The 23975-nt window shown below is 63.8% G+C and overlaps 3 protein-coding genes across 7 annotated transcripts in view; 1 reads left to right on the top strand and 2 right to left on the bottom strand.

The window, feature by feature from the left end:
* Positions 1-21974, bottom strand: part of FLOT2 (flotillin 2) — an 82977-nt gene extending 61003 nt beyond the window's left edge. For both annotated transcript variants that reach the window (XM_069874335.1, XM_069874334.1), the window contains exon 1: positions 21969-21974. The gene's annotated coding sequence lies outside the window, so the exon portion shown is untranslated. The remainder of the gene's footprint in view (positions 1-21968) is intronic.
* Positions 1409-16231, bottom strand: SEZ6 (seizure related 6 homolog). Of its 4 annotated transcripts, none has more exons than XM_069874041.1 (17): positions 16097-16231; positions 8278-8853; positions 8069-8202; positions 6413-6605; positions 5921-6106; positions 5679-5847; positions 4995-5164; positions 4718-4912; positions 4140-4278; positions 3866-4062; positions 3594-3788; positions 3321-3512; positions 3044-3241; positions 2917-2955; positions 2706-2826; positions 2503-2605; positions 1409-1605 (listed from the first exon to the last, which is right to left on the bottom strand). In XM_069874041.1, exons 1-17 carry the CDS (start codon positions 16161-16163, stop codon positions 1573-1575), a joined length of 2907 nt encoding a protein of 968 aa, XP_069730142.1. In that variant the 5' UTR covers positions 16164-16231; the 3' UTR covers positions 1409-1572. The 4 variants fall into 4 exon arrangements, with proteins under 4 accessions (XP_069730142.1, XP_069730144.1, XP_069730143.1 ...); XM_069874043.1 differs by having other exon boundaries at positions 1409-1589; XM_069874042.1 differs by having other exon boundaries at positions 4995-5161.
* Positions 20774-23881, top strand: PIPOX (pipecolic acid and sarcosine oxidase). The gene is made up of 8 exons (XM_069874338.1): positions 20774-20901; positions 21786-21934; positions 22566-22767; positions 22847-23029; positions 23092-23244; positions 23316-23474; positions 23591-23666; positions 23751-23881. The coding sequence occupies exons 1-8, from the start codon at positions 20782-20784 to the stop codon at positions 23879-23881; spliced, it is 1173 nt and encodes a 390-aa protein (XP_069730439.1). The 5' UTR covers positions 20774-20781.
* The last annotated feature ends 94 nt before the right edge of the window (positions 23882-23975 follow it).

The raw sequence follows: 23975 nt of genomic DNA, 5'->3' as shown, positions 1-23975 counted from the left end.
TCCGCCGCCGCCCCGCGCCGCCGATACTGCGCATGCGTCACGCAGTCAACGCCGCCACCCACCCCGCCCAGACCCACTGCACATGCGCAATACGGCAACGCCCACTTCCCCGCCCGGCCTCCCTCCGTGGGCTACTGCGCATGCGCAATGCGGCGACGCTCCCCGCCCCCCACCCCCCTCCCGCGGGGGGGAGGGGGGCGCGCAGGCGCGTGGCCGCCGTCACGTTCTGCAGCGGGAAGGGGGGGGGGGGGCGGTGTGCGGGCGCTGGTGACGTCACGACGCAGGGCGAGGGCGGGCCGGGAGGGGGCGCCCTGCGTGATGACGTCACCGCGGCGGGGGCCGCGCCCCTTAAAGGGACACGAACCCCTCGTGTTGCGTGGCTGGGGGGGGCGTGGGAACCCTGATTTGGGGGGGGGGGGGGGGCTGCAGCGGGGATTCATCCTGCCGTCCCCCACCCCGCCCGGGAGGGAGACGCCACCGTTTCTTCTAAAACACCAGTTTTTATTAATGAAACACCCAAAAGATGGGGGGGGCACAGCTGGGGGGGCACCCCTCTCCCGGGGGGGTGGCTCCTCTCCCCACAGGGGGCACTTCTGTGGGGAGGGGGGGGTGGGGGTGACACTTCTTGGGGGATGACACTTCTCCGGGAGGGAGGGGGGTGCTCCCCTCCAGACTGGGGACACACACACCTCTCTGGGGCGTCCATCACTCTGCGGGGGGGGGGGAGGGCATCTGTTTGGGGGGGGGGTTGGCACCCCTTGTTGGGGGACACACCTCTTGGTGGGGAGACACCCCTCCAGAGCTGGGGGGGCCACGTCTTTGGGGGGGGGATATCCCATCTTGGAAAGGGACACTCCTCCAGCTGGGGGGGGTGGGGTCACCTCTTGGGAGGGGACACACCTCTGAGGGGGGGGTATATGGCCAGGGCCCCCAGCCCAGGGGGAACACAGCAAGGAGGGGGAGCTGAACCATGGCTGGTGCCGCCATTCCCCCCCCCCTGCGGTCACCCCAGGCCCCCCACTCTGTATAGGTGGCAGGGGGTGAGGGGAAACATGGGGGTCACCCCAGGGAGGGTGAAGCAAGCAGGGGTGGGGGGGACACGCAGCATGCTCGGGGCACAGGGGGGGACAGGTGTCCTTGTGGAGGGACACGGGGGGGCTGGGGGGGGGGGAGAAGCCCTGTGTTGGAGGGGGGGTCACCCCCATGGTCCCCCAGGCCCCTTGCCACCCCCTCCCAGGGCTTTCCCCCCTCCCCATTGCAGCCCTGTCCTTACCTGCGGGGTGCCCCGTGTCCCCCCTGCACTGTGGGGGCTGCTGCGTCCCTGGGGGTGAGGCAGGAGCGGGACCCCGCTAGCTCAGCACCCCCACAGCCCAGGGTGGGTGCCATGGGGGGCTGGGGGGGTGGGGTGGGGGTGTCAGGGGGTTGGCCGGTGCCCTGGTGGGTCCCATCAAGCGTTCGCCTTGATTCTCCTTGGGAGAGGGGTGCCCGGCCTGTGCTGGGGGCCGGTGGGCATGGGGGGAGCCCCGAGGGGTGGCTGCGGTGCCCAGCTTCTCCCATGCCTAGATGGACACCTCATATTCCCTTGTGTCCTGCAAAGAAAACAGACTGCGAGGGGTTGGACACTGGGCAGTGCGACGGGGTGCCTGGGACCAGGACGGGGCATCTCCCACCCCATAGGGCCCCAGGGATACATCCCAGACCACAGATGGACCTGGGGATGCGTGTCCCATCCCATGCATGGCCCCTGGATGGATGTTCCCTCCCGTGTGGAATCCCTGGATGGATGTCCTAGACGATGTGTGGTCTCTAGATGGATGTTCCATCCCATCCATGGTCACTGGAGAGATGTTCACCCTGTGCATTGACTCTGGATAGATGTCCTAGGTAATGTATGGGCCCTGGATGGATGTCCTAGATGGTGTACGGTCACTCCATGGATATCCCACATAGAATCATAGAATCACCAGGTTGGAAGAGACCCACTGGATTATCGAGTCCAACCATTCCTATCAACCACTAACCCATGTCCCTCAGCGCCTCGTCCACCCGTCCCTCAAACCCCTCCAGGGAAGGTGACTCAACCCCCTCCCTGGGCAGCCTGTTCCAGTGCCCAATGACCCTTTCCATGAAAAAGATTTTCCATGTGATGCGTGGTGCCTAGATGGATGTCCCATGCTGTGTGTTGCTGCTGGATGGGTGTCCTATCTAATGTGTGGTCCTTGGGATGGATGCCTCAGCTCATGTGTGGTCTCTGGATACATGTCCCACCCCGTGTGTGATCCCTAGATGGGTGTCCATCCTGTGAATGGTCTCTGGATGGATATCCCATCCTACGTGTTGTCCCTGGATTGATGTCATATGCCATGCATGGGTTCCTGGAGTGCATGGCCCCATCCCACGCCTATGCAACCCCGCGAAGAGCCCCTGGTACACGTGGCCCTTGCGATGCAGGGTCCCAGGGTGCCCAACCCTGCCCAGGCCTGCATGGGGACCGGTACTTACTCCTGTCTCATAGGTGGGGTTGTCAAAAGCCGACTCCACGGTGATGTGGTCGTAGGGGTGGGAGCCAGCGAGGGGCAGCTGCAGGGCTGGCTTCCCCTGGAGCCTACGGGGACATGGCAGCTGGGGTGGCTGTGGGGCTGGGGGGACCCCACGGGAGGACACGGGGGACCCCAAAGGAGGCTAGGGACCACCTGGCCACTCACTTGGAGAAGTAGAGATAAATGCCCCCGATGAGCAGGGCCACCACCAACACAGGCAGGAAGACTGCGATGGCCACGTTGGTGCCTTCCAGCGCCGTCCCCGAGGGCACAGCCTTGGCCACGGCTACCCGGGAGAGCAGGGGCTCACCAAGGGGGCACCCCACATTGGCTGCACCCCGAGGTGCCTGTCCACCCTGCAAACCCTCGCCCTTACCGTCCAGGTTGCGGTTGCTGTAAAACTCATCATAGGAGGCTGGAGAAGGGGAGAAGAAAGAACTTGGCATCAGTGACAAGAAGCGGGGGAGCGAGTGGTGCTGGGGGAGTGTTGGGGGTCCCCTCACCCGCCTTGCAGATGGGGGGCGAGCCGCTCCAGCGCGAGGGGTGCCCGGGCAGGCAGCGCAGGCTGCCCTCGCCCAGCAGCGCCCGCCCGGCGGTGCAGGAGAAGCGTAAGGTGGATCCCGCTGGGTACAATCGCCGCTCGGGGCTCTGCCGCCCGCCCGCTGGCACGCCGGGGTTGTGACAAGGCTCGTACGTCTCCGCTGTGGGGCAAGGGCACGGTGGCATCAACACCTACCGCTGATTCAGGGGATGTGCCCAGGGAGGGGGTTCCCAACTCACGGATGCACTTGGGGAGACGGTCGCTCCACTTGGGTCCCCCCGCGGCGCGGTCGTGGCAGGTGAGGGTCCCGGCACCCGCCAGGACGTAGCCTTTGTCACAGACGTACTGCACGGTGCCTCCCACCGGGAATTTAGGGCTGGAGACCACCCTGCGGCTGTGCTCGGCATCCCCGGGGTCCCGGCAGGTGGTCACTGGAGGTGGGAGAAGCCAGCGGTGACGGTGGCTGCTGGGGACGCGCCGTGGGGCAAGGGGATGCTGGGGGTGCCGCTCACCCCGCTCGCAGGAGGGCAGGTCACCGCTCCATGTCAGGTCCCAGTGGCACATCAGGAGGTCGGTGCCGGTCAGCTGGAAACCGGGATAGCAATGGTAGGTGACCACGGTGCCATGGAGCAGCTCCGGCTGCGAGGACGTCTTCCAGCCGTTGGCGATGTCCGGCAGCTCAGGGCAGGTGTCGTTACGGGGCACCTCTGTGGGGAAGAGCGGGGTGAGGAGGGCGACGGGGACACCGGGGACACCGACGATGCCATCCTGCCACAGGGCTCACCGGAGAAGTGGATGACAAAGCCTTGCCGGTAGGCGAAGGCACCGGCGCCAGGGTCAGACTGGAACTGGACGGTGACGTCGGCGCTGGAGGCGTAGAGCTTGAAGCGGCCGCGGGCGCCCGTGTACTGGCCCAGGATGCGCGCCGTCAGGTCGTCCCCATCATAGAAGGTCAGCACGTCCCCTGCGCCCAGCCGCAGCCTGGAGTGGTGGGGCCGTGAGGGTCGGGGGCACAGGGTCCCCCTCGTTCCCATGTCCCCGGTCGCCCTCACACTCACACTCGGATGTCCAGCATGACGCGCTTGTCCTCCTCCACGTGCAGCCCCCAGATGCAGTCCTGGCCCTTGCCGTACGCCTCCGGCCAGTTGGGTGACAGCACCACGCCGGCCACATCCGTGAGCTCCCCGCTGCACACGGCTGTGGGGGCACACCAGGCTCGGCACCGCCGCGGGGGCATCCGCCACAGCCTGCCAGCTCCAGCACCCTCTTCAGCAACCCAACCCCAGCACCCACCATCCCCTCTGGCTCCAGGACCTACCATGGCATGGAATCATGGAATCACCAGGTTGGAAAAGACCCATCGGGTCATCAAGTCCAACCATTCCTATTAAATACTATGCATGGTAGCTCCAGCATCCATCGTATCCCTTCCCCAGCTCCACCACCCCCTTCGGCACCCCAGCACCTGCCGTCTCTTTTGGATCCAGCTCGCACCGTGTCCCTCAGCCCCAGCATGTACCATGACACGGTGGCCCTAGCACCACCTTGGTCCATCCCCAGCTCCCAGCACCCCCATCTCCAGCACCCGCTGAACCCCTGGCACCAGCCCTGCCAGCCTCTCAGCTCCAGTGCCCACCGCGGCACGCTGGCTCCGTCTCATTCCACTGTGGGTCGCTGGGGTCAACGCACTCGATGATGGTGGAGCCCTGCTCCAGCGTGTAGCCGGGGTCGCAGCTGAACTCTACGGTGGTGCCCACAGGGTACCGGGGATCGCTGGCCGTGAAGTTCCCGTACTTGACGAAGGGCTCATAACAATGTCCCTGCTCAAAGGCTGCAGGCACAGGGGCAAAGGTCTGTGGGGGCCGAGCGGGTGCAGGGACGCCCAGGTGCCCCGCTATGCCCTGGCCTCCTACCCTCATAGCGCAGCGCCATGCCCGCGGCGGCCCCGCTGCTGTCGGTGGTGAGCTCCACGAAGAAGTGTCGCCCAGTGCTGAGTAGCCCCTCGATGGGCAGGTACTCCACCTCGTAGGAATCGTACACCGGCGGCGCCTCGACGTTGTTGCCGTTGCGGATGATGAGCCTGCTGAGGCAGAGGCAGGGTGCTGCGCCGGCCATGGCCAATGGCACCATCCTCGGGCATGGAGGGAAGCACCCAACCCTAGCCATGGCCAACACCGCTCAGCTTTGAACATGATGAACGGCATCCATCCTTGGGCATGGAGGGAAGCACCCATCCCCAGCCATGGCCAACACCACCCAGCTTTGAACATGATGAACGGCATCCATCCTTGGCCAGTGGTATCTTCCTTTAGCATGGCCAACAGCACTTATCCTTGAACAGGATGAAGGTCACCTGTCCCTGGGCTTAGCCAATGGCATCTTCCTTGAACATAGCCAAGAGCACCTATCCTTGAACGTGGCTAATGTCACCCATCCTCAGTCACGGCCAACAGCGCCCACAGGGTCTCAAAAACAACACTCGTCCATGGGCACAGCCGATGGTCCCCACCCTTGAACACAGCCCCGTACCTCGTGCAGGGTTTGGGTTAGGATTAGGGTTAGGGCACAGCCACACCACCCCTGTCCCAGGGTCAAACCTGTCATCATCCTCAGCCAACGAGACCTTCTCGAAGTGGAGGTGCAGGCGGTGGCCGGCGGGTGCCTCCAGCAGCCAGTGGCACGTCAGGTTGTTGCTGTAGTTCCCGGGGAAGCCGGGCGAGATGATGCGTCCCACCGTGGCGTTCCGTATCACCCCACCGCACGCCGCTGCGGGAGAGAGGCCGTCGGTGGCCGGCTGTGCCACGCCAGCCACGCCGCGTCCCCCGGAGCCGGTGCTTACCGAGGCAGTGGGGCTCACGGGCGCTCCAGAAGGGCCGGGTGGCGTTGCGGCAGATGAGCTGGTGGGCGCCTTGCAGCTGGTAGCCGGCAGCGCAGCGGAAGCGGGCATCGCCGCCGGGGTGCAGGCTGCTGACCGACACCTCGCCGAACGCCGGCCGTGCCGGGAAGGGGCAGCTCAACAGGTAGGCTGGGGGCAGGCGATGGTGTTACGGACCCGCTTGGGGACCTTTCACCCAGCACCCACTTCCCCAGCCCCCCAGGAGCTCCTGGGTGCTGCAGGGCTGGGTGACATTGTACCTACGGCTGCCAGTAATGATGCTAAACGAGCCCATAATTGCTCACGCCAATTAGCTCGCCATTAGCGTTCTTCGCCTGGTCACTGCCTGCTTAACCCGACGGCGGCACAGATCAACTCCGCTGTGCATCGCCACGCTCTGAATTGTCCCCAGGGGACACCAAGGGGGTCGTGCCAGCGGAGGATGCTGCCCCATACCTTGGTAGCGGAAGCCGTAGGAGCCGGGGTTGGGGGCCCGAGGGCTCTGGAAGCGGAGGGTGAGGAGGTTGGCGGGGCTGCGGATGACCTGACCCCGCAGCAGGAAGGATTCGTTGGCCAGGAGGGTGGGCTCCAAGCCCCCCGTGCTCTCCACCGTCAGCGTCTCCCCATCCAGCAGGCTGATGTTGTGTACCTGCAGGGGTCCAGCCAGGTGTCACCACCCCGGCGCCCGACTGGGAGCTGCTCCCGCGGTCGATAGCACGCTGGAGCTTGTCTGCGCGGCGCGGCGCCTTTCAAATGTGGTTAACAGCGCCATAAATCATCCTGCGGTGCAAGAGCGATGGGGCCCGGCCAGCAGCTTCGCCCGCACCAACAGCCAGGCATGCGCTCCAGCCCTCCGGAGCAATTTGCTATTAATGATGTTAATTAAGCAGTGCTGCGCGGTGATTAGCGGCAGCACCAGCAAGGGCTGCTGTGGGAGCTGGGGAAGTGGGTATTGACTGCGGAGCTGCTGCTGGCTCTCCCTTGGCTTTCAGCGAGCGCTGGTGGCTCAGGCGGTGGGACAGGCGGCGGTGGGGACGCGTGGCCGTGTGCTGCCAACGGGGGTGGCACGTGGCCTCGGCAGCACAGGAGCTGCCACCAGCCTCTGCTCCTGGCACATGGGTGCGAGGTTTGCATAGAATCACAGAATCACCAGGTTGGAAGAGACCCACTGGATCATCGAGTCCAACCGTTCCCATCAATCACTAACCCATGTCCCTCAGCGCCTCGTCCACCCGTCCCTTAAACCCCTCCAGGGAAGGGGACTCAACCCCCTCCCTGGGCAGCCTCGGACAGGGACCAATCACACTTTCCGGGAAAAATTTTTTCCTACTGTCCAGCCTGACCCTCCCCTGGCGGAGCTTGAGGCCATTCCCTCTCGTCCTGTCCCCTGTCCCTTGGGAGAAGAGCCCAACTCCCTCCTCTCCACAACCTCCTTTCAGGTAGTTGGAGAGAGCAATGAGGTCTCCCCTCAGCCTCCTCTTCTCCAGGCTAAACACCCCCAGCTCTCTCAGCCGCTCCTCTTATTTTCCAGCCCCCTCACCAGCTTTGTTGCTCTTCTCTGGACTCGCTCCAGAGCCTCAACATCCTTCTTGTGGGGAGGGCCCCAGAACTGAACACAGGATTCGAGGAGCAGTCTCACCAGTGTTGAGTGCAGAGGGAGAAGAACCTCCCTGGACCTGCTGGCCACGCCATTTCTGATCCAAGCCACGATGCCATTGGCCTTCATGTTCACTGCTGGCTTGTGTTCAACCAACACCCCCAGGTCCTTCTCCTCCAGGCACCTTTCCAGCCAGACTTCTCCCAGTCTATAGCACTGCCATTTCCTGACTTTGCATCACAGCATTGCACCTGCCAGCGTTGCTTCCACCTCCTTCCTCAGTGCTTTGGCAATTAAGTCCCTAAGTGCTTCTTCTACAACGGGTGCGGCGCAGAGCATCCCACCAGCCCATGCATCCACGTCCCTTGGGCCCTGAACCAGCTCTCCTGGCTCAGGGACATGGGGACAGGGACAAGACCACATGCTTGCTGCCCCCACACAGCACAGAGCAGGGGACAAGCCACGCTCGCCCGCAGGCTCTTTGCACCCCATCCCACCCGCCGTGCCCAGCTCACCTTGAGCTCCACGCCATAGCCAGGGTAGACGGAGACGGTGTAGGTACAGTCCAGGCTGCCTTCGTAGGGGACACCGGCTGGCTCTGGGGACACCAGCCACCCCTCGGGGCCCGCCAGCGTCCGGTTGCAGGGGGCTGGTGACAAAGAAGACCCCGGTTCAGCCCCGCTTCCCCGTGTCTCCCCCCACCAGCTCCCTTCGCGGCCCTCACCTGGCCCCTGCAGCGTGGTGACGGTGGTGGTGGTGATGGTGGAGGTGGTGGTGGTCCCCTCCTCATCCCTGGGGACCACGGTGGCCTCAGCGCGGGGTCGCAGGGATGCACTGGGGGTGGTGGGAGCCTGGCTGGGGGACGCGGGGCTCACCTTTGTCACCGAGGCAGGGGACCACGAGGGGTTGGCACCCGGCACGGCCCCCCACGCCTCCCCCCATGGCCCCGGGCGCCCCTCCGGCGTGGTCAGCGGGTCGGTGGGGAAGGCGGCCCTGGGCAAGGCTGGGGTGCGAGGAGGGGGCTCGGGAGCTGGGGGTCCGGGATCCGGCTGGAGGGCGTCAGCGGGCAGGAGGGGGCCAGGGCCAGCGGGCAGGAAAGGCGCGTTGGCCAGGTAGTCCTTCTTCAGGAAGGCTTCGTGCAGCAGGTCCTCCAGCAGCGGGTGGTGGTTGAGGAGCTTCAGCGTGGGTGCCGTGCTTACGAAGCGAGCCTCGGCCTCCCGCTCGGCCGGTGTGGGCAGCGCTGTCGGCTCCCCCTCGGTCTCAGCGCTCTCCCCAGCCTTCCTCGCCAGCCCGTTGAAACCTGGGGGGAGGAGAGAGTGTGGGGTGCTGGGGACCCATGGAGCAAGGCTGCAACATAAACATCACCTTGCACCGGGGACCAAAGCTTCATGCTGGACCAGTGACGTGACACTGGGGACCGGAGATGTGCTGGGGACCAATGCTTCATTGTGGACCCGATGTGGCACCCAGGACCAACCCTTGGATGTGGATGGATGCTGTGCCAGGGATGGCAGCAGCACTGGGGGTGGATACTGCACCAGAGAGCCCCGCTGGTGTGGAGCCATAGACCTGTGCCACACCAGGGACCGATCAGAGAATCACAGAATCACCAGGTTGGAGAGGACCCACCGGATCATCGAGTCCAACCATTCCCATCAATCACTAACCCATGTCCCTCAGCGCCTCGTCCACCCGGCCCTTAAACCCCTCCAGGGAAGGGGACTCAACCCCCTCCCTGGGCAGCCTCGGACAGGGACCAATGACCCTTTCCATGAAAAATTTTTTCCTAATGTTCAGCCTGACCCTCCCCTGGTGGAGCTTGAGGCCATTCCCTCTCGTCCTGTCCCCACCCTCATCGTGAAAACATTTCTTCCTAAGATCTCATCTCAATCTCCTCTCCTGCAGCTGAAAACCTCATCCTCTCCTTGCCCTCCCTGACCAAGAGCCCCTCCCCAGCTCTCCTGGAGCCCCTTTCAGCGCTGGAAGCCCCCTTAAAAAGAAGATCATATAATCAGCTCTAATGAGCCACGCGGCATCGCTCCCCGTTGGATCGGGCACCACGTGCTCCCCTCTCCCAGGGGACACAGCTCCCCAGCCCCACGGGCCGTGGCAGGGGGGATGCTGTCGTGGCAGGGGGGATGCTGTCGTGGCAGGGATGTCACCGCAGTGCCCAGCATCACGGGGCGTGAGGCTGTGCTGGCACGCAGGCAGGTCTCGCCGCCGCCGTGCACAGGCGCTGATGACACGATACTGCCAATTACCGGGTAATTATACCGATCCGTAGCAGGGCAGGGCCCCGCGAAGATTAATTACTCGGTGACTGCCACTTTGAAGGGAACTATTAAGCCACATTAGATTGGGGAGGGGAGGCGCTGGGTGCTGATGGGTGTCCCCACCGCCCTGGGATAGTGATGATGCCCTGAGATGGTGACGATGCCCTGGGATGGGGATGATGCCCTGGGATGGGGACGATGCCCCAGGATGGTGATGATGCCCTGGGATGTTGATGATGCCCTGGGATGGGGACGATGCCCCGGGATGGTGATGATGCCCTGGGATGGGGACGATGCCCCGGCACAGCAGCACTGCAGCGCCAGCTCCGAAATATTCTCTTGCCCCCCGGCAAGGCCAGAATTATTTTGTAATAGGATCCATTTATTAGAACATAAAAGTTAATGAGTTTATACTGAAGGGCGCCAAAACCTCTTTTAGGCTTTAATAGCAAGATTAGTGCTCGGGGCTGGGCCACGCGCTCGCACCACGCGGCAAAGGCTGAGGCAGAGAAACCCATCCCTGCACCCCCCTGCCCATGGTCTCAGCTGCCTGGGGTGCCGGGGAGCACGGTGGTCCCCATCGGAGATGTTGGATGAAGCTGGAGGTTCTCCAGCAGGTCCTGTCTAGGTGCTGGGGCACCAGACTGTGTCCTGCGCTCCATGTGGTGCTCTGGGTACCACGGGATGCTCTGGGTACCACGGGATGCTCCCAGCACCAGGGGATGCTCCAGACCGGCGATGGTCTTGGCGTTTTGGTGACGCAGGATGCTCAGGGCGCCGTAGGAAGGCAGCAGGTGCCCAGATGTTGCCACTTTCACCCAGATTTTGCCACCTGTGCCCCTCGAGCAGCGCAGGATTAGAGCCTGCACCTCCACAGATGTCTCTAAGCAGCTTATCTCCGGTGGCCCAACCACAGCTGCGTCCATCCTGCATCCCCAGGAGTTGGTGATACGGGATCCTGCTCCCCAACACCCATCCCTCCAGGCCCTGGCACGCAGAAGGGAACTCCAGAGCTCAGGATTGTCACAGACCCTTTCAAAGGGACCAGCGAGGTCCCCACCAGCCCTGCGCACGCCAGGGCCACTCGGCATGCGTGGCACGTGCTTGCGGCCGCAGCCAAGCTGGGGTCCTAATCCCTCACATCGGCTTTGCCGGGCGGGAGTCTATTAACGGTGGCCAGGAGCTGGGGAGATGTTGGAGACTAATCCTGCTGCGGCGAGCGGCCACCCTCTTCCCCCCCTCCTTCAGGAATCAATGCCGCCTGCTGTCGCAAATAAATAAATAAGGCGGCACACGGCCTCCCGGGGAGCGCGGATCGATGCTGCCCGCCGCGAAAGCAATAACACAGTGTCCGGTTCAGTGGAGAGGACAGAGTGGGACCCTCGGCTGCTCCCCTTGGCACAGTGCCGCCCCGTGCCTCAGTTTCCCCATCTGCAGGAGGGGGTGCAGGCGGCTGGGTCCCTGGGGCAAGGCAGGGGTTGGGGCTCGCAGGAGTCTAGGTTTATTTTCCAATTTAAAATCCAATCTGGCTTTGCCCCCGTGGCCGGCAGCCGTGATGAATGAGCTGTCAGGCAGTCGGCACCACACTCCTCACCCCCCTCTCTCACCTCCCTCAGCCCCCACAGAGGGGCAGGAGGGCGGACGTGCCCGGCTGATGCCAGATCCCCCTCTCTGCCCCCTGCCCTGGCGGCCCTGGCGATGGGGAACCTGGCGAAGGGGGCAAGAGGGGCACCCTCCTGCCTTTCTCGGGGTGGGAACGCGTTGTGGGCAGGAGCGAGGGTGGGTGCAGGTGGCACCGGGATGCAGGCGAGCGCGGGTGGGAGGTGTAAGAGCGCAGGCAGGGTGGCACAGCCAGCTCCCTGCTCCCCGTGCCACCCAGCCGACACACCAGCTGCCAGCACGCCCCATCGACACCCGCCGTGGCGAGCCGGCTACCCCGTTGGCACCAGCTGGCACCCAGTTAGCACCTACACTGGCACCCAGAGCTTACTCTCTCGTGATCTCCTCCACCGCAGCTGCCCACGGCCAACCGAGGGGGAAGACCACGGCGAGCGCGGCTGCCAGAGGAACCCAGCTTTAATATTCATGGCAGCGCTGGCGGGGAAGCGTTTGACCTTGTATGTTTTGCGATTCTCCTTGAATTGAACAGTCATTTACCCGCTGACACATGTCACATGTCACCGCAACCGGTTCCCTGGAGCATCGCGGCCGAGCGCCGGCTGACACGCCGAGCGTCGCCGACGCCGCCTGGGCTTGAAGGCAGAGCCCAGCGGGCACCGAGGAGCCCATCCCCAGGGCATCCCTCCCTCTGGGTGGGTGCTGTGGTGTGCCAGCAGTGCCCCCATCCCCTCCTCGTGTAATCCCAGTCCCCCCGCTCTCCCTATGGAGCTAATGCATTTGTACAGCAATTTCCCTGAGCGGCGGCGGTGATAAATTGCATGTCTGCTGCTATTTTGGACCCGAGCGTTGGAGCCGTGCGATGCCACGTCCCCCTCCCCACGCCGGCAGTGCCCGAACCAGCGTCCCCCGCGATGGAGGCCCCGTGGCCAGGCTGCACCCACCCTGTGCCACCCCAGGGTGCCCACGGCACGGCTGCCAGCTCCCAATTCACCACCCTGGGGAGCAGAGGGGGCACCCCCGGATGCCGCCTGGAGCGGGAGGCGGGAGACGGTACAGAGCCACGCTGCCCTCCTGGCTCCCCTTCCCTCTGCCACTGACAGTAATTGAAATCTGGTTGCGGGAGGCGAGCAGGAGCTGCTTGTCAGGCTCTGTGTTGGGCTGCTCAGCCATGTCATCATCCCCGCAGACACCGTTCCCTCCCAGCGAGCGGGAAGCGTGGAGCATCACCGCCTGCTCCCACTGGAGCTGACATCCCCGCTGCCCACAGCGCCCACCTTTACCCTCCTGGCAATTCAATGCAATCATCCCTCTGCCAGCAAACCTCACATCTCGCCCTTTCCCTGCTCGTCATAGCATGAACCACCCAGTTCTGGAAGCCACCAAGGATTTCTGCCACCCCCCAGGGCACTTGGGGGCCACCAGCACCCATTCTGCTCAGACACGGCCCCTGCGCCTCGCCCAGCACCAGCCCCTCTGGCATTTCAAGCACCTCGCTCCATTTTTCACAGGGTCACAGCAGCGCTCTTGTGGCTGATTAATATTTGATCCCTTCAGCACAGCTCGTTACTGCATTTAAATTATATATGTAATAACCTCTGCTGGCACGGCAAGCGTGTGGGCCGGCTCCTGCGGGCGGAGGATCAAGCGCTTCCCCAGCTCCGGTCGCTGGCACCCTCCAACGCCTCGGAGGACGCGATGAGCGGCGCTGGGTCCCAGCACAGGGCGAGCTGGCAGTGAGCCTGGCAAATCAAAACACCCCCAGACGCCTCCAAGCAATCCAGGCAGCCCCTTCACCCACCCAAGGATGCCTGCGGTGGGAGGGATGCTGGTCCCCTCTCCCCAGCATCTCTAGGGGAAGGGATGCTGGTCCCCTCTCCCCAGCATCCCTGGAGGAAGGGATGCTGGTCCCCTCTCCCCAGCATCCCTGGAGGAAGGGATGCTGGTCCCCTCTCCCCAGCATCTTTAGGGGAAGGGATGCTGGTCCCCTCTCTCCAGCATCTCTAGGGGAAGGGATGCTGGTCCCCTCTCCCCAGCATCTCTAGGGGAAGGGATGCTGGTCCCCTCTCCCCAGCATCTCTGGAGGAAGGGATGCTGCCTGCGACTCGAGGGAATCCATTACCTCCCTGGCTATAGGCAGCTTTCAAACGCAATCTTTCAATTGGGAGCATTTAAAGAATTGATTGGAGGTGAAATTATCCTCTCGCGCCAGAGCCGCCGGAGACACAACTTCACGTGCTTGCCCTCGAGGGGGCTCGGTGGCCTGGGGCCAGCCCTGACCCTCATCCTGGCACAGGGAAACGCAGTCCTGGCAAGCCCTGTGCCGCTCTTGGGGTCCCACCGGAGGCACAGGGGGCCCAGGCACTTCTCAGCATTGGGTGCTTTGCACCCCGTTTCCCCACCATCCCACCCTGCCCCGTGGCTGCGCGACGCTCGGGGCTGGCAGCTCTGCCTGGCGCAGCGCCGCGTGCCAAATCCATCGCCGCTCAACTGCAGCAAGGATGCTCCCGGGGGCACGGTGCCCCAGCCCATGCCCCGCGTCCCTCTGGGGCAGCCCTGCCCTCCCACCCTCCAGCTTAAGAGCATTATCCAGATAATCCTGGCCTGGCGGCACAGCAGCGTGGCAGCAGCGCTGAACTCCTCCGAGGCACGCAGAGGACGAGCATGCACGCGGTTAATTACCGTAGCAGACGTCTGCTTCCTTCCCCCAGCCCCTCCTTGCACTGAGACCCCGACCCGCACCCCCAAGCATCTCGTGTCCCCCAGATGCATCATCCCCGGGGACACGGTGCATCCAAACGGTGCCGGACGGTGCAGAGCAGCTCACAGGGACACAGCCAGGCCCTCTAACCCACGCTGCTTCCTATCACCCAGGAACCCCAAATTACAAGGAGCTGCCTTCATCGTGGCCAAGATGAGCCCCCCAAAAAGCCAGGCTTGCGATGAGCTTGGAGAACTGGGGAGAGGGGGCACAGTGGGGTTGGGTGGATGGAGCTGTGCCCAGCACCATGGGGTACAGCCCCCCACTCCCCACTGGAGTGAACCCCCCAGTGGGATGAGTCTGCAGGTCACTGCACAAAGTGACAGAGAGAGAGAGACAGGATCACACCCTGCATTGCCACCACCCAAGGGACATCACCAACCCCTCCATCCTGAGGGAGGAATGCGTGAACCCCATCCCCACAGCTCATCAGCCCATCGAAGCCAAGCCAAGGCCACAGTGACACTGAGCATGGTGACACTGCGTGGAAATCGGGGTGCTGGGCTGGGATCCCTGCCTGATGGGGGGATAGAGAGCAGGTTGGGGAGCTCCCAGCACTGTTGGCACCCGGGGTGGGGCACAGGGTGGACAAAAATCCACACCGCCCAGCCCTGGGAAGAGCTCAGCACCTCCCAGGGCATCGCCACCTCTAACACTGGGAAAATGCACATGCAGAGTTTAATTAACTTTATTGATATTCAGAAATTAGGGGACTGACTAGAGGTAATTGCTCATTAGAAATCATTAAACTGACATGGTAAGCACCAGCCTCTCTAAGAGGAAGCCTGCCCAGGACAGAACTGGGGACGATGACCCCCTCCAACAGGGCAGGTGATGGAGCTGCCACGGCTTTACCCCTCCTGCCAGCCCGCGGGAGGTGCCCCCGATGCCTCCCTGAGCACAAGGGCCGTGGCAGCGGCCCTGGGTGGCAGAGCAAGACAGGAATAGCAGCAGGCACAGGGCCACGGTGCCCTTCCCCAGCTCGGCTGCCAGATGGGTAGTTTATGTAACTCCCCGCACGGCTGCAGCCTGCAGCTCGGCTGAGCCGCGCTGGCATCCTGCATCCCACTGGGACCCTCACCTACACCTCACCCCGCACCCCTGCCCAACGTCAGCACAAATGCAGCGGGTCTGGTTGCTCCAAGTCTCGTTGGGTTCACAATCCCGGTTTTGGGGGCGATGCAGCCGCAAGGCGTCGAGGCTGCAGGGCTGCCCGCGCCCCATGGGCGGCATAGAATCATGGAATCATAACTAGGTTGGAAGAGACCCGTCGGATCATCGAGTCCAACGCACTGAGGTGGGTGTTGGCTGCTCTCCTTGGAAAGGACCAACACCCACCATCCCTGCGCTTCCCCAACGCCCTCCCCAGAGCCGGGGGGGTCACCCCAAGCGACGGCGTTGGGGGGAAGAGCCCCGGTCCCCAACATCCCCCAACCCAACGTGGGGACTGCATGGAGGGAGCACCTCGCAGCCTGCTCGGCCGTGGCTCAAAGGACTCGGGGGCCGGGGCAGCGGGTCCCGGGGGTGATGCCGTGCCTGCCCGCCCCCCCGGTGCGGCGGAGCCCCCCCCCCATCCCTCCGGTAACACCGGCAGCGGGGCGGCCACCGGGGGCGGCGCTGCACCAGCCCGGCTGCGAGCGGCTCTGCGCCCCCCCGGGCAGCTCCCGTCCCCGCATCCCCGGGGCGGTGTTGGGGACGGCGGATAACGGGGATGGGGCGGGGAACGCTGCCGGTTCACCGGCACCGCCCCCGGTACGGCGGCTGCGGGGGCGAGTTGGCAAAGTTTGGCGGCGGAGAACGGGGTTGGGGATAACCAGGAGCGTGGGTGGGGGGTGTGGAGGGGGTGACTGGGGTTAGGGGGTGATGGGGGGGGTGTGTGGGGGGGTGCTTACCGTGTGCGGGGGCGCGGAGCAGCGCGGCGAGGAGCGGCAGCAGCAGCGCGGGCGGCGGGGAGCCCATGGCCGGCGGCGGTCAGCACCGCGGACAGCTCCGCGCTGCGGGCTCGGCCGCCGTAATGCTCCGAGTGCGGCGCAGCCAATCCGGGGCGGGGATAGGTTGGGGGGGGGGGGGGGGTGGGGCGCCCTCCTCATACACCCCCCCCGAGCCGTAATGCTCCGAGTGCGACGCTCACCAATCCAGGAATAGGAAGGGGGGGCTCTGCCTCGCACCCCCCGCGCCGTAATTCTTCGAGTGCGGCGCCCACTAATCCCGGAGTGGTGGGGGGAGGGGGGGGGGGGTGCGCCCTCCTTATACACCCCTTCAGCCGTAATGCTCCGAGTGCGACGCCCACCGATCCAGGAATAGGAGGGGGGCTTTGCCTCGCACCCCCCTCAACCTCCGCGCCGTAATTCTTCGAGTGCGGCGCCCACCAACCCCGGGGTGGGGGAGCGCCCTCCCCTTGCACCCCCTGAGCCGTAATGCTCCGAGTGCAGCGCCAGCCAATCCGGGGGGGGCTCCCCCTCCAGCCCCCCCGCGCGCCGTAATGCTCCGAGTGCAGCGCCAGCCAATCCCGGAGTAGGAGGAGGGGGGCCCCTCTGCCTGCCCCCCTCACCAGCCCCCTCCCCCTCCATATTCTGACCACCCCCTGGGCTGGGGAGATGCTGAGGGATGCAGGAAAGGTCCTCGGTGCCCATCCCATCGTTCCCTGCCTCCCTCCTACTGCCAGCCCCCCGCTCCTGTACCCTCCAGGGCTCCCACCCCAGCCTCACGCAGCCCCAAGGGACACCCCCCAGCTACTCATCTCCATCCCTAAATAGTCCCAGTTGGGGCTGGGCTCATCATCCCCCAAGCAGGGCAACCTGGCCTCAAATCAGCTCTCACAGCCCAGCACAAACCCTTATTCCCACCAACGAGGGGCTGACCCCCCTCCAGCCCCCCAGCTCTGCTCCCCCAGGAGGGTGGGGGGCAGCCAGCCCTGCAGCAGGCAGATGGCGTTGGCACCAGCTCCGTGCTGGCCGCCGGACGCCTCTCGCGTGTGTTACAAATAGCAAACAAAGAGCCTTCCCTTTTTTAATAGCCAACCCCTTCCCCATCGTCGCGAAATCCCAGATGGCTTCGCCTCTCCGCGCTGATGCCGTGGGCAGCACGGAGCCTCCGCAGCCCCCTGGCCACAAACACGGCCCACGCGACCATCGCCAACTGGGGAGGGGGCTCTAAATCCTGGGTCCTGCTGTGTGGAATGCATCCCGCTTCAGTTATGGAAACAGCAAACCACACACCGCATGGTCTGGCGCCGGGGATGGAAGAGCCACCAGCATCCCCGCAGCACGGGATGGACCTCATTGCTCTCTCCAACTCCCTGAAAGGAGCTTGTGGAGAGGAGGGAGCTGGGCTCTTCTCCCAAGGGACAGGACGAGAGGGAATGGCCTCAAGCTCCACCAAGGGGGGTTTAGGCTGAATATCAGGAAAAAATTTTCATGGAAAGGGTCATTGGTCCCTGTCCGAGGCTGCCCAGGGAGGGGGTTGAGTCCCCTTCCCTGGAGGGGTTTAAGGGCCGGGTGGACGAGGCGCTGAGGGACATGGGTTAGTGATTGATGGGAATGGTTGGACTCGATGACCCGGTGGGTCTCTTCCAACCTGGTGATTCTGTGATCGCCGGCACCGCTGCGGTGCTCCAGCTCATCCCCGGGAGGGGGGCAGCCAGCGCTCCCACGAAGCGCTTTCAACACGAAACCCAAAACTTTGATCCGCCCCGAGCTCCATCAATGTTTAATGCGCCGAAGCCCTGGTAGGGCTCGGAAGATGAGCGTTTTGAGGCCAAATTGGAGTTTCTAATATTATGATATTCAAAGAATTTTAATCCTCCCGACGCCTCCCCAGGCACGTACCTGGGCTGCTGAGGAGCTGCCTTCGGTGCTGTTGGGGCTGTCACGAAGCCAACAAGCCCTTTGCAGATGCCTCCGAAGCGTCAGCGATGGCAAAGGGCAGGGAGGTAGATGGAGGCGAGCGCTGCTGGAGCTGGCACGCTGGGGTCTTGCAGGGAGGTTCCTCTGCTCCCCACAGCCACACAGCCTCGGCTCCCCAGGGAGAAGCGTCGCTCCCTAATTCTTTTTTAAGTGCTATTTTGTTCTTGCTGGAGGATGAGACCAGCACAGTCCAGCAGGCAGCTCTATCAGGGATGACAATGGGGTTTTGGGGAACTTCAACCACCACCCCAGAGTGTGGCAAGCGTAGTGGGTGCAGCGAGCCGCTGCTAAACCCCACCTAGCTTAGCCAAAGTGCCTCATTCCCAATTTTCCAGCCCCACATGGGTTTGAGCTAGGGTAGCTTCTCTAGTCTGCACCCAGTTGTCCCCCTGACCCTCACTACAATCCCCATATCAGCATCAGACCTGGAGATCCCATCTCCATCTCCATCTCCATCCACTGCCCCCCACCCCAGCTACCTAACCCCCCCAAGAAACTCCCCCCCCCCTTCCCTATCCCTAAATAGCTCCGAGTGGGGCTGGGCTCATCACCCCCAAGCAGAGAAACCTGGGTTGGATTCAGCCCTCACTCCGTGCCACCCTCCTAACCCACGGCAGCTCCTTTAGGAAACCAATTTCTTCCTTCCACGAGCGTTGCCTCCAATTAATTTCAACAGGTCCAGGTGATGAGGATGATGTCAAGGATGCAGGAGACCACACACTCTCCATCTCCTGTTAGAGGGCTTAGAGGGGATACCAAAATCTCACCCCATGGCACCATGAGCAGCTGATTTTGGGCGTGTGGAGCTCCTTGATGCCTGGGATCAGCCCTGCTTGGGGTCATCCATGTAATTGATGGTTTGAGGGGTCCCTGGGGACAGTCGCTGGGGTGTCCCACCCTCTGGAGCGCGGCCACCACCGTTGCCGTCCCTGCACGTCACCCACGGCCTCGCTGCTTTTGTAGCAGCACGAGGGCGGCTTTTCCAGCCCGATCCATTAATGCGCCGTTAGCGAGAAAGGAGTTCATTTTGTGCCATTTAATGTTTCACAGATAATTAATTATTCTTCATCTTCCCAGAAAAAAAAAAAAAAAAAAGCAGCAAAAAAAAGCAGAACAGGTAAAGGGGCTGTTCAAAGCGAAAAAAAAAAAGATTAAACCTGAGGAAATTGGTGAACTATTTGTAACATCAAAGGCGAGGGAGGATGTGCTGATTTAATGGGGCATCGCGCCACGCAGAGCCCTGGGCATCGCGGCGATGCTGAGCCTGGTGCCGACTCGTTTTCTTAGTGGTCCTGGGCAGAGGTGGGGTTGAGGGGCTCAGGGGGTGCCCGGCTTGTCCCCCCTGCTCGCCATCCACCTCCCCATCGCTGCTGGGTTCCCCTTGGAAGGGCGCTGGGCTCTCCCTGTGATCCTGCTGGGCTCTCCCTGTGTTAAAGGCGGGGGGGGGGGGGCTGGAATTTCCCGGCGTGGGTCTCCCACGCTCCCCGACGCTTCATCCATCACCGCAAGCGAGCGGCGAAAAAATAAATAATGATATTTAACATTTCGTAATAACGACAATTAACCAGTAAGTAATGCCTTTTACACCACGAAAGGCAGAGTAAATTAATTCCCCTAATTAGCTGTCAGGCGGCGCTGGGGGTGGGTAAATTGAGGCCCTGCCTGCTTTATCCCCCCCCCTCCCAGGGCATCACCAAGGGTCCCAAACACCAAATCCCACCCTAAAACTTTGCAGGTTTGCAAAACCCACAGCGGCTGATGGGACACAGGGCTCGGTGCCGCATCCCCAGCCCTAAATCACCCCTATCTTCTGTTAGAAAAAAAAAAAACCAACAACAACAAAAGATGGTAACAAAATGGTTTATGGTTGTAATAAATTGTGCCGGAGGAAAATTAAACTGTTTTCCTCGGAGAAAATGGGAGTTTTGCCATCGGCACTTAACTGGGAGCAGCACGGAGCCCCGCATCCCACCGCAGCGGGAGCCGGCGGCGACCAGCGAGGAGGGAAAGGGGGGATATTGGGAAGAGTTTTCCATCACATCCATCCCACTTGCTCTGTCCGACGTCGCCGTTGGTGCCACGGAGCCGAGGGGACCCCGTGGCGATGGGGGGAAGGCGGTGGGGAGGCTCGGTGGTCCCAGGGCAGTGGGATTTGGCCTCTGGTCCTGGTGGTCCCCACGTCCCCAGCATCAGCATCCCTGTGACCCCGGCACCAGGAACCCCACGTCCCCAGCATCAGCATCCCTGTGACCCCAGCCCCAGCATCCTTGTATCCCCAGCCCCAGCATCCTTGTGTCCCCAGCCCCAGCATCCTTGTGTCCCCAAAGCCAGGACCCGCATGTCCCCAGCACCAGGACCCCCGAATCCCCAGGGCCTCTGGTCCTGGTGGTCCCCACCCTGTGCCGAGTCCAGGGCGAGCAGAGGGTGCTGAGCCAGGCATGGGGTGGCCAGGGAAGGATGCAGCCAGCTCTGCCATCGCTGCCAGAGGAGCCACTGTCCCCACCAGCCACGAGCGCCGGCGTTGGCCAGGGAATGGCCATGCTCTTGCTCAACCCCACGGGAGCTGAAGGGTTGAGTGGCTGAGGTTCCACTGCTTGCCCGGCTTGGCTGGACTCTGCCCCGTCCCTCCCCTTGGCTCCCGGCCGCCCGTGGGGACAAGGACGAGGACGAACATGGCTGCTCCGAGCCACCAGGCCACCTACGATGCCATCGTCATCGGGGCTGGAATCCAGGGCTCCTTCACCGCCTACCACCTCGCGCAGCGGCACAAGAACACCCTCCTGCTGGAGCAGGTACCTGTGCCCCCAGCCCTGCCCTGTCCCCGTCCCACAGCAGGCCTGGCTCTCCTCTGCCACAGCACGGAGACCCCCCATCCCCAGAACCCCCACGTCCCTAACACCAGCATCCCTGTGACCCCAGCGCCAGCATCGTTGTCTCCCCAGCAACAGGACCCCCAGATCCTCAGCACTAGGACCCCTGTGTCCCAAACACCAGGACCCCCACAGCCCCAGTACCAGCATCCCTGTGACCCTAGCACCAGGATCCTTGTGTCCCCAGTGCCAGGAACCCCACGTCCCCAGCATCAGAATCCCTGTGACCCCGGCACCAGGAACCCCACGTCCCCAGCATCAGCATCCCTGTGACCCCGGCACCGGGAACCCCACGTCCCCAGTACCAGCATCCCTGCAACCCCAGCATCCTTGTGTCCCCAGCCCCAGCATCCTTGTGTCCCCAATGCCAGGAACCCCATGTCCCCAGCACCAGGACCCTCAAATCCTCAGCACCTGTGACCCCAAAGCCAGGACCCGCATGTCCCCAGCGCCAGGACCCCCAAATCCCCAGCACCAGCATCCCTGTGACCCCGGCACCAGGAACCCCACGTCCCCAGCATCAGCATCCCTGTGACCCCAGCACCGGGAACCCCATGTCCCCAGCACCAGTTCCTCTGTCCCCAGCACCAGGACCCCCAAATCCCCAGCACCAGCATCCCTGTGACCCCAGAGCCAGGACCCCCACATCCCCAGCGCCAGGACCCCTTGTCCCGCTGTTCCCCGGTGCTGCTGTGGCAGGGTGGGCAGCGTCCCCAGCACCCGCAGCCGCCCAGCACCAGTGCTCGCGGGGCCGGCGAGGGGGTGCCGGTGGCTGCGGTCACCCCCATCCTCGCCCTGCCCCACAGTTCGTCCTGCCCCACTCGCGGGGCAGCTCGCACGGGCAGAGCCGCATCATCCGCAGCGCCTACCCGCAGGCAGCCTACGCCCGCATGATGCCCGACAGCTTCCACCTCTGGCAGCAGCTGGAGGCCGAGGCCGGCACCAGCCTCTACAGGTGACGGGGATGGGGACGCAGCCCCCACGGGCACCGTCGCCTCCTCACGGGGTGCAGCGCCGGGCAGGATGAGGCCATCCTAGCAGGCAGACGGTGCTCCGGTTCATTTATGAGGTTCCATTAAAGAAACGAGCATCAAAACGATCCCCTGCTGCCAGGGTCAGGGCTGATGCTCTAGCTGGTTTTGTTGGGGGTGAGTGCGATGCTGTGTTTCAGGGGGCTGAGTGTGATGCGGGTGTGGAGACCCCCCTGTGCATCACCCCATATGCCCAGCGCGGAGTGCCCTGGCACCGGGGGGAAGCCCATCCTGAGCACAGAATCATCAGGTTGGAAAAGACCCACAGGATCACCGAGTCCAACCATTCCCATCAATCACTAACCCATGTTCCTCAGTGCCTCCAGGGAAGGTGACTCAACCCCCTCCCTGGGCAGCCTCTGCCAGGGACCAATGACCCTTTCCATGAAATTTTTTTCCTGATGTCCAGCCTGACCCTCCCCTGGTGGAGCTTGAGGCCATTCACCTCACCAGCATCACTGGTGCCATCGTGCCTCAGTTTCCCCCAGGCGCAAAGCAAGGGGTCCATGTGGGATGGGGGTGATGGGGTTGCTGACGGAGGTGCTGGGGGTGCAGGCGGACGGGGCTCGTGGTGCTGGGGCCGCCGGACGACCCGGAGCTGGAGGGATGTCGGCGCAACCTGGGTGCCAACCATGTCCTCGACGCCGCGACGCTCACCCAGCGCTTCCCGGGGCTCCGGCTCCCCGCCGGCGAGGTGGCCGTGTGGGATGGCACCGGAGGGGTGCTGCTGGCACAGCGGGCGCTGCGGGCGGTGCAGGTGGGTGCTGCCGAGGGGATGGGGTGGGGGTCTCCCAGCTCTGTCCCCACAGTCACCTCCTGTCCCCATCCCCACCTAGGACGTCTTTCGCCGGCGCGGGGGCACCTTGCGGGATGGCGAGAAGGTTCTGCGCATCGAACCCGGGGTTGAGGTCACCGTCACCACCACCGCCGGCGTGTACCGAGCCCCCCGGCTTGTCATCGCGGCCGGAGCCTGGACCGGTGCCCTCTTGGCACCCCTGGGACTCCATCTGCCACTGCAGGTAAGGGCAGGTGGCACCGCAGGGTGGCACGGCCGCGGCCAGAGCTAACACAGCCCCTTCAGCCCCTGCGCATCGACGTCTGCTACTGGAGAGAGAAGGAGCTGGGGAGCCTCGGTGCAGGCAGCCTCAGTCCTTGCTTCATAGCCGTGGGGCTGCGCCAAACGCCCCACGGCATCTACGGGCTGCCCTCCATCGAGTACCCGGGGCTGGTCAAGGTGAGCAGGACACGGTGGCGATGGTGGGGGGGGGGATGCCCTGGCCAGCCCCCCTGACTGGCTGTCCCCAGGTGTGCCACCACCACGGCAGCCCCGTGGACCCCGAGGAGCGGGATCGGGTCCCCCCGGGCACCCCACACCCCGACATCGCCCTCCTGAGCAGCTTCATCAGCTGCTACCTGCCTGGGCTGGAGACCTCGCCGGCCGTGGTGGAGACCTGCCTCTACACGGTGAGACCCCCACCGCACGCGGGACACAGGCTCCCAACCCCAAAGTGGACCTCGCCATCCCTTCCCCACCCTCAGAAGACCCCTAGTCCTGCACCCTCACGCTCTGGCTCCTCCAGAACACCCCGGATGAAGACTTCATCCTGGATCGGCACCCCAAGTTCAGCAACATCATCATCGGGGCTGGTTTCTCAGGTAGGCGAGGGCGCCCGACCCCACCAGCCCCCCGAGCTGGCCGGAGCCCCGGCTGTGCCCTCCAGCCCCTTCTCCTCCCTGCAGGCCACGGGTTCAAGCTGGCACCGGTGGTGGGGAAGCTGCTGTGTGAGCTGAGCCTGGGCGAGGAGCCATCCCACAGCACAGCCCCCTTTGCCATCAGCCGCTTCCCGGGCGCGCTCCGGGCTCCGCTGTAGGGCACTGGCCTGCAACCGCGTCCCTGCATCCCGGTGTCCTTGCCACCCCTGTGTGCCAGCATCCCCACGTCCCCCTCATTCCAATGTATCTCCA

The sequence above is a fragment of the Phaenicophaeus curvirostris genome, chromosome 21, assembly GCF_032191515.1.
Source record: "Phaenicophaeus curvirostris isolate KB17595 chromosome 21, BPBGC_Pcur_1.0, whole genome shotgun sequence".
Taxonomy (NCBI): Eukaryota; Metazoa; Chordata; class Aves; order Cuculiformes; family Cuculidae; genus Phaenicophaeus; species Phaenicophaeus curvirostris.
This window is presented reverse-complemented; position numbering and strand designations above follow the sequence as displayed.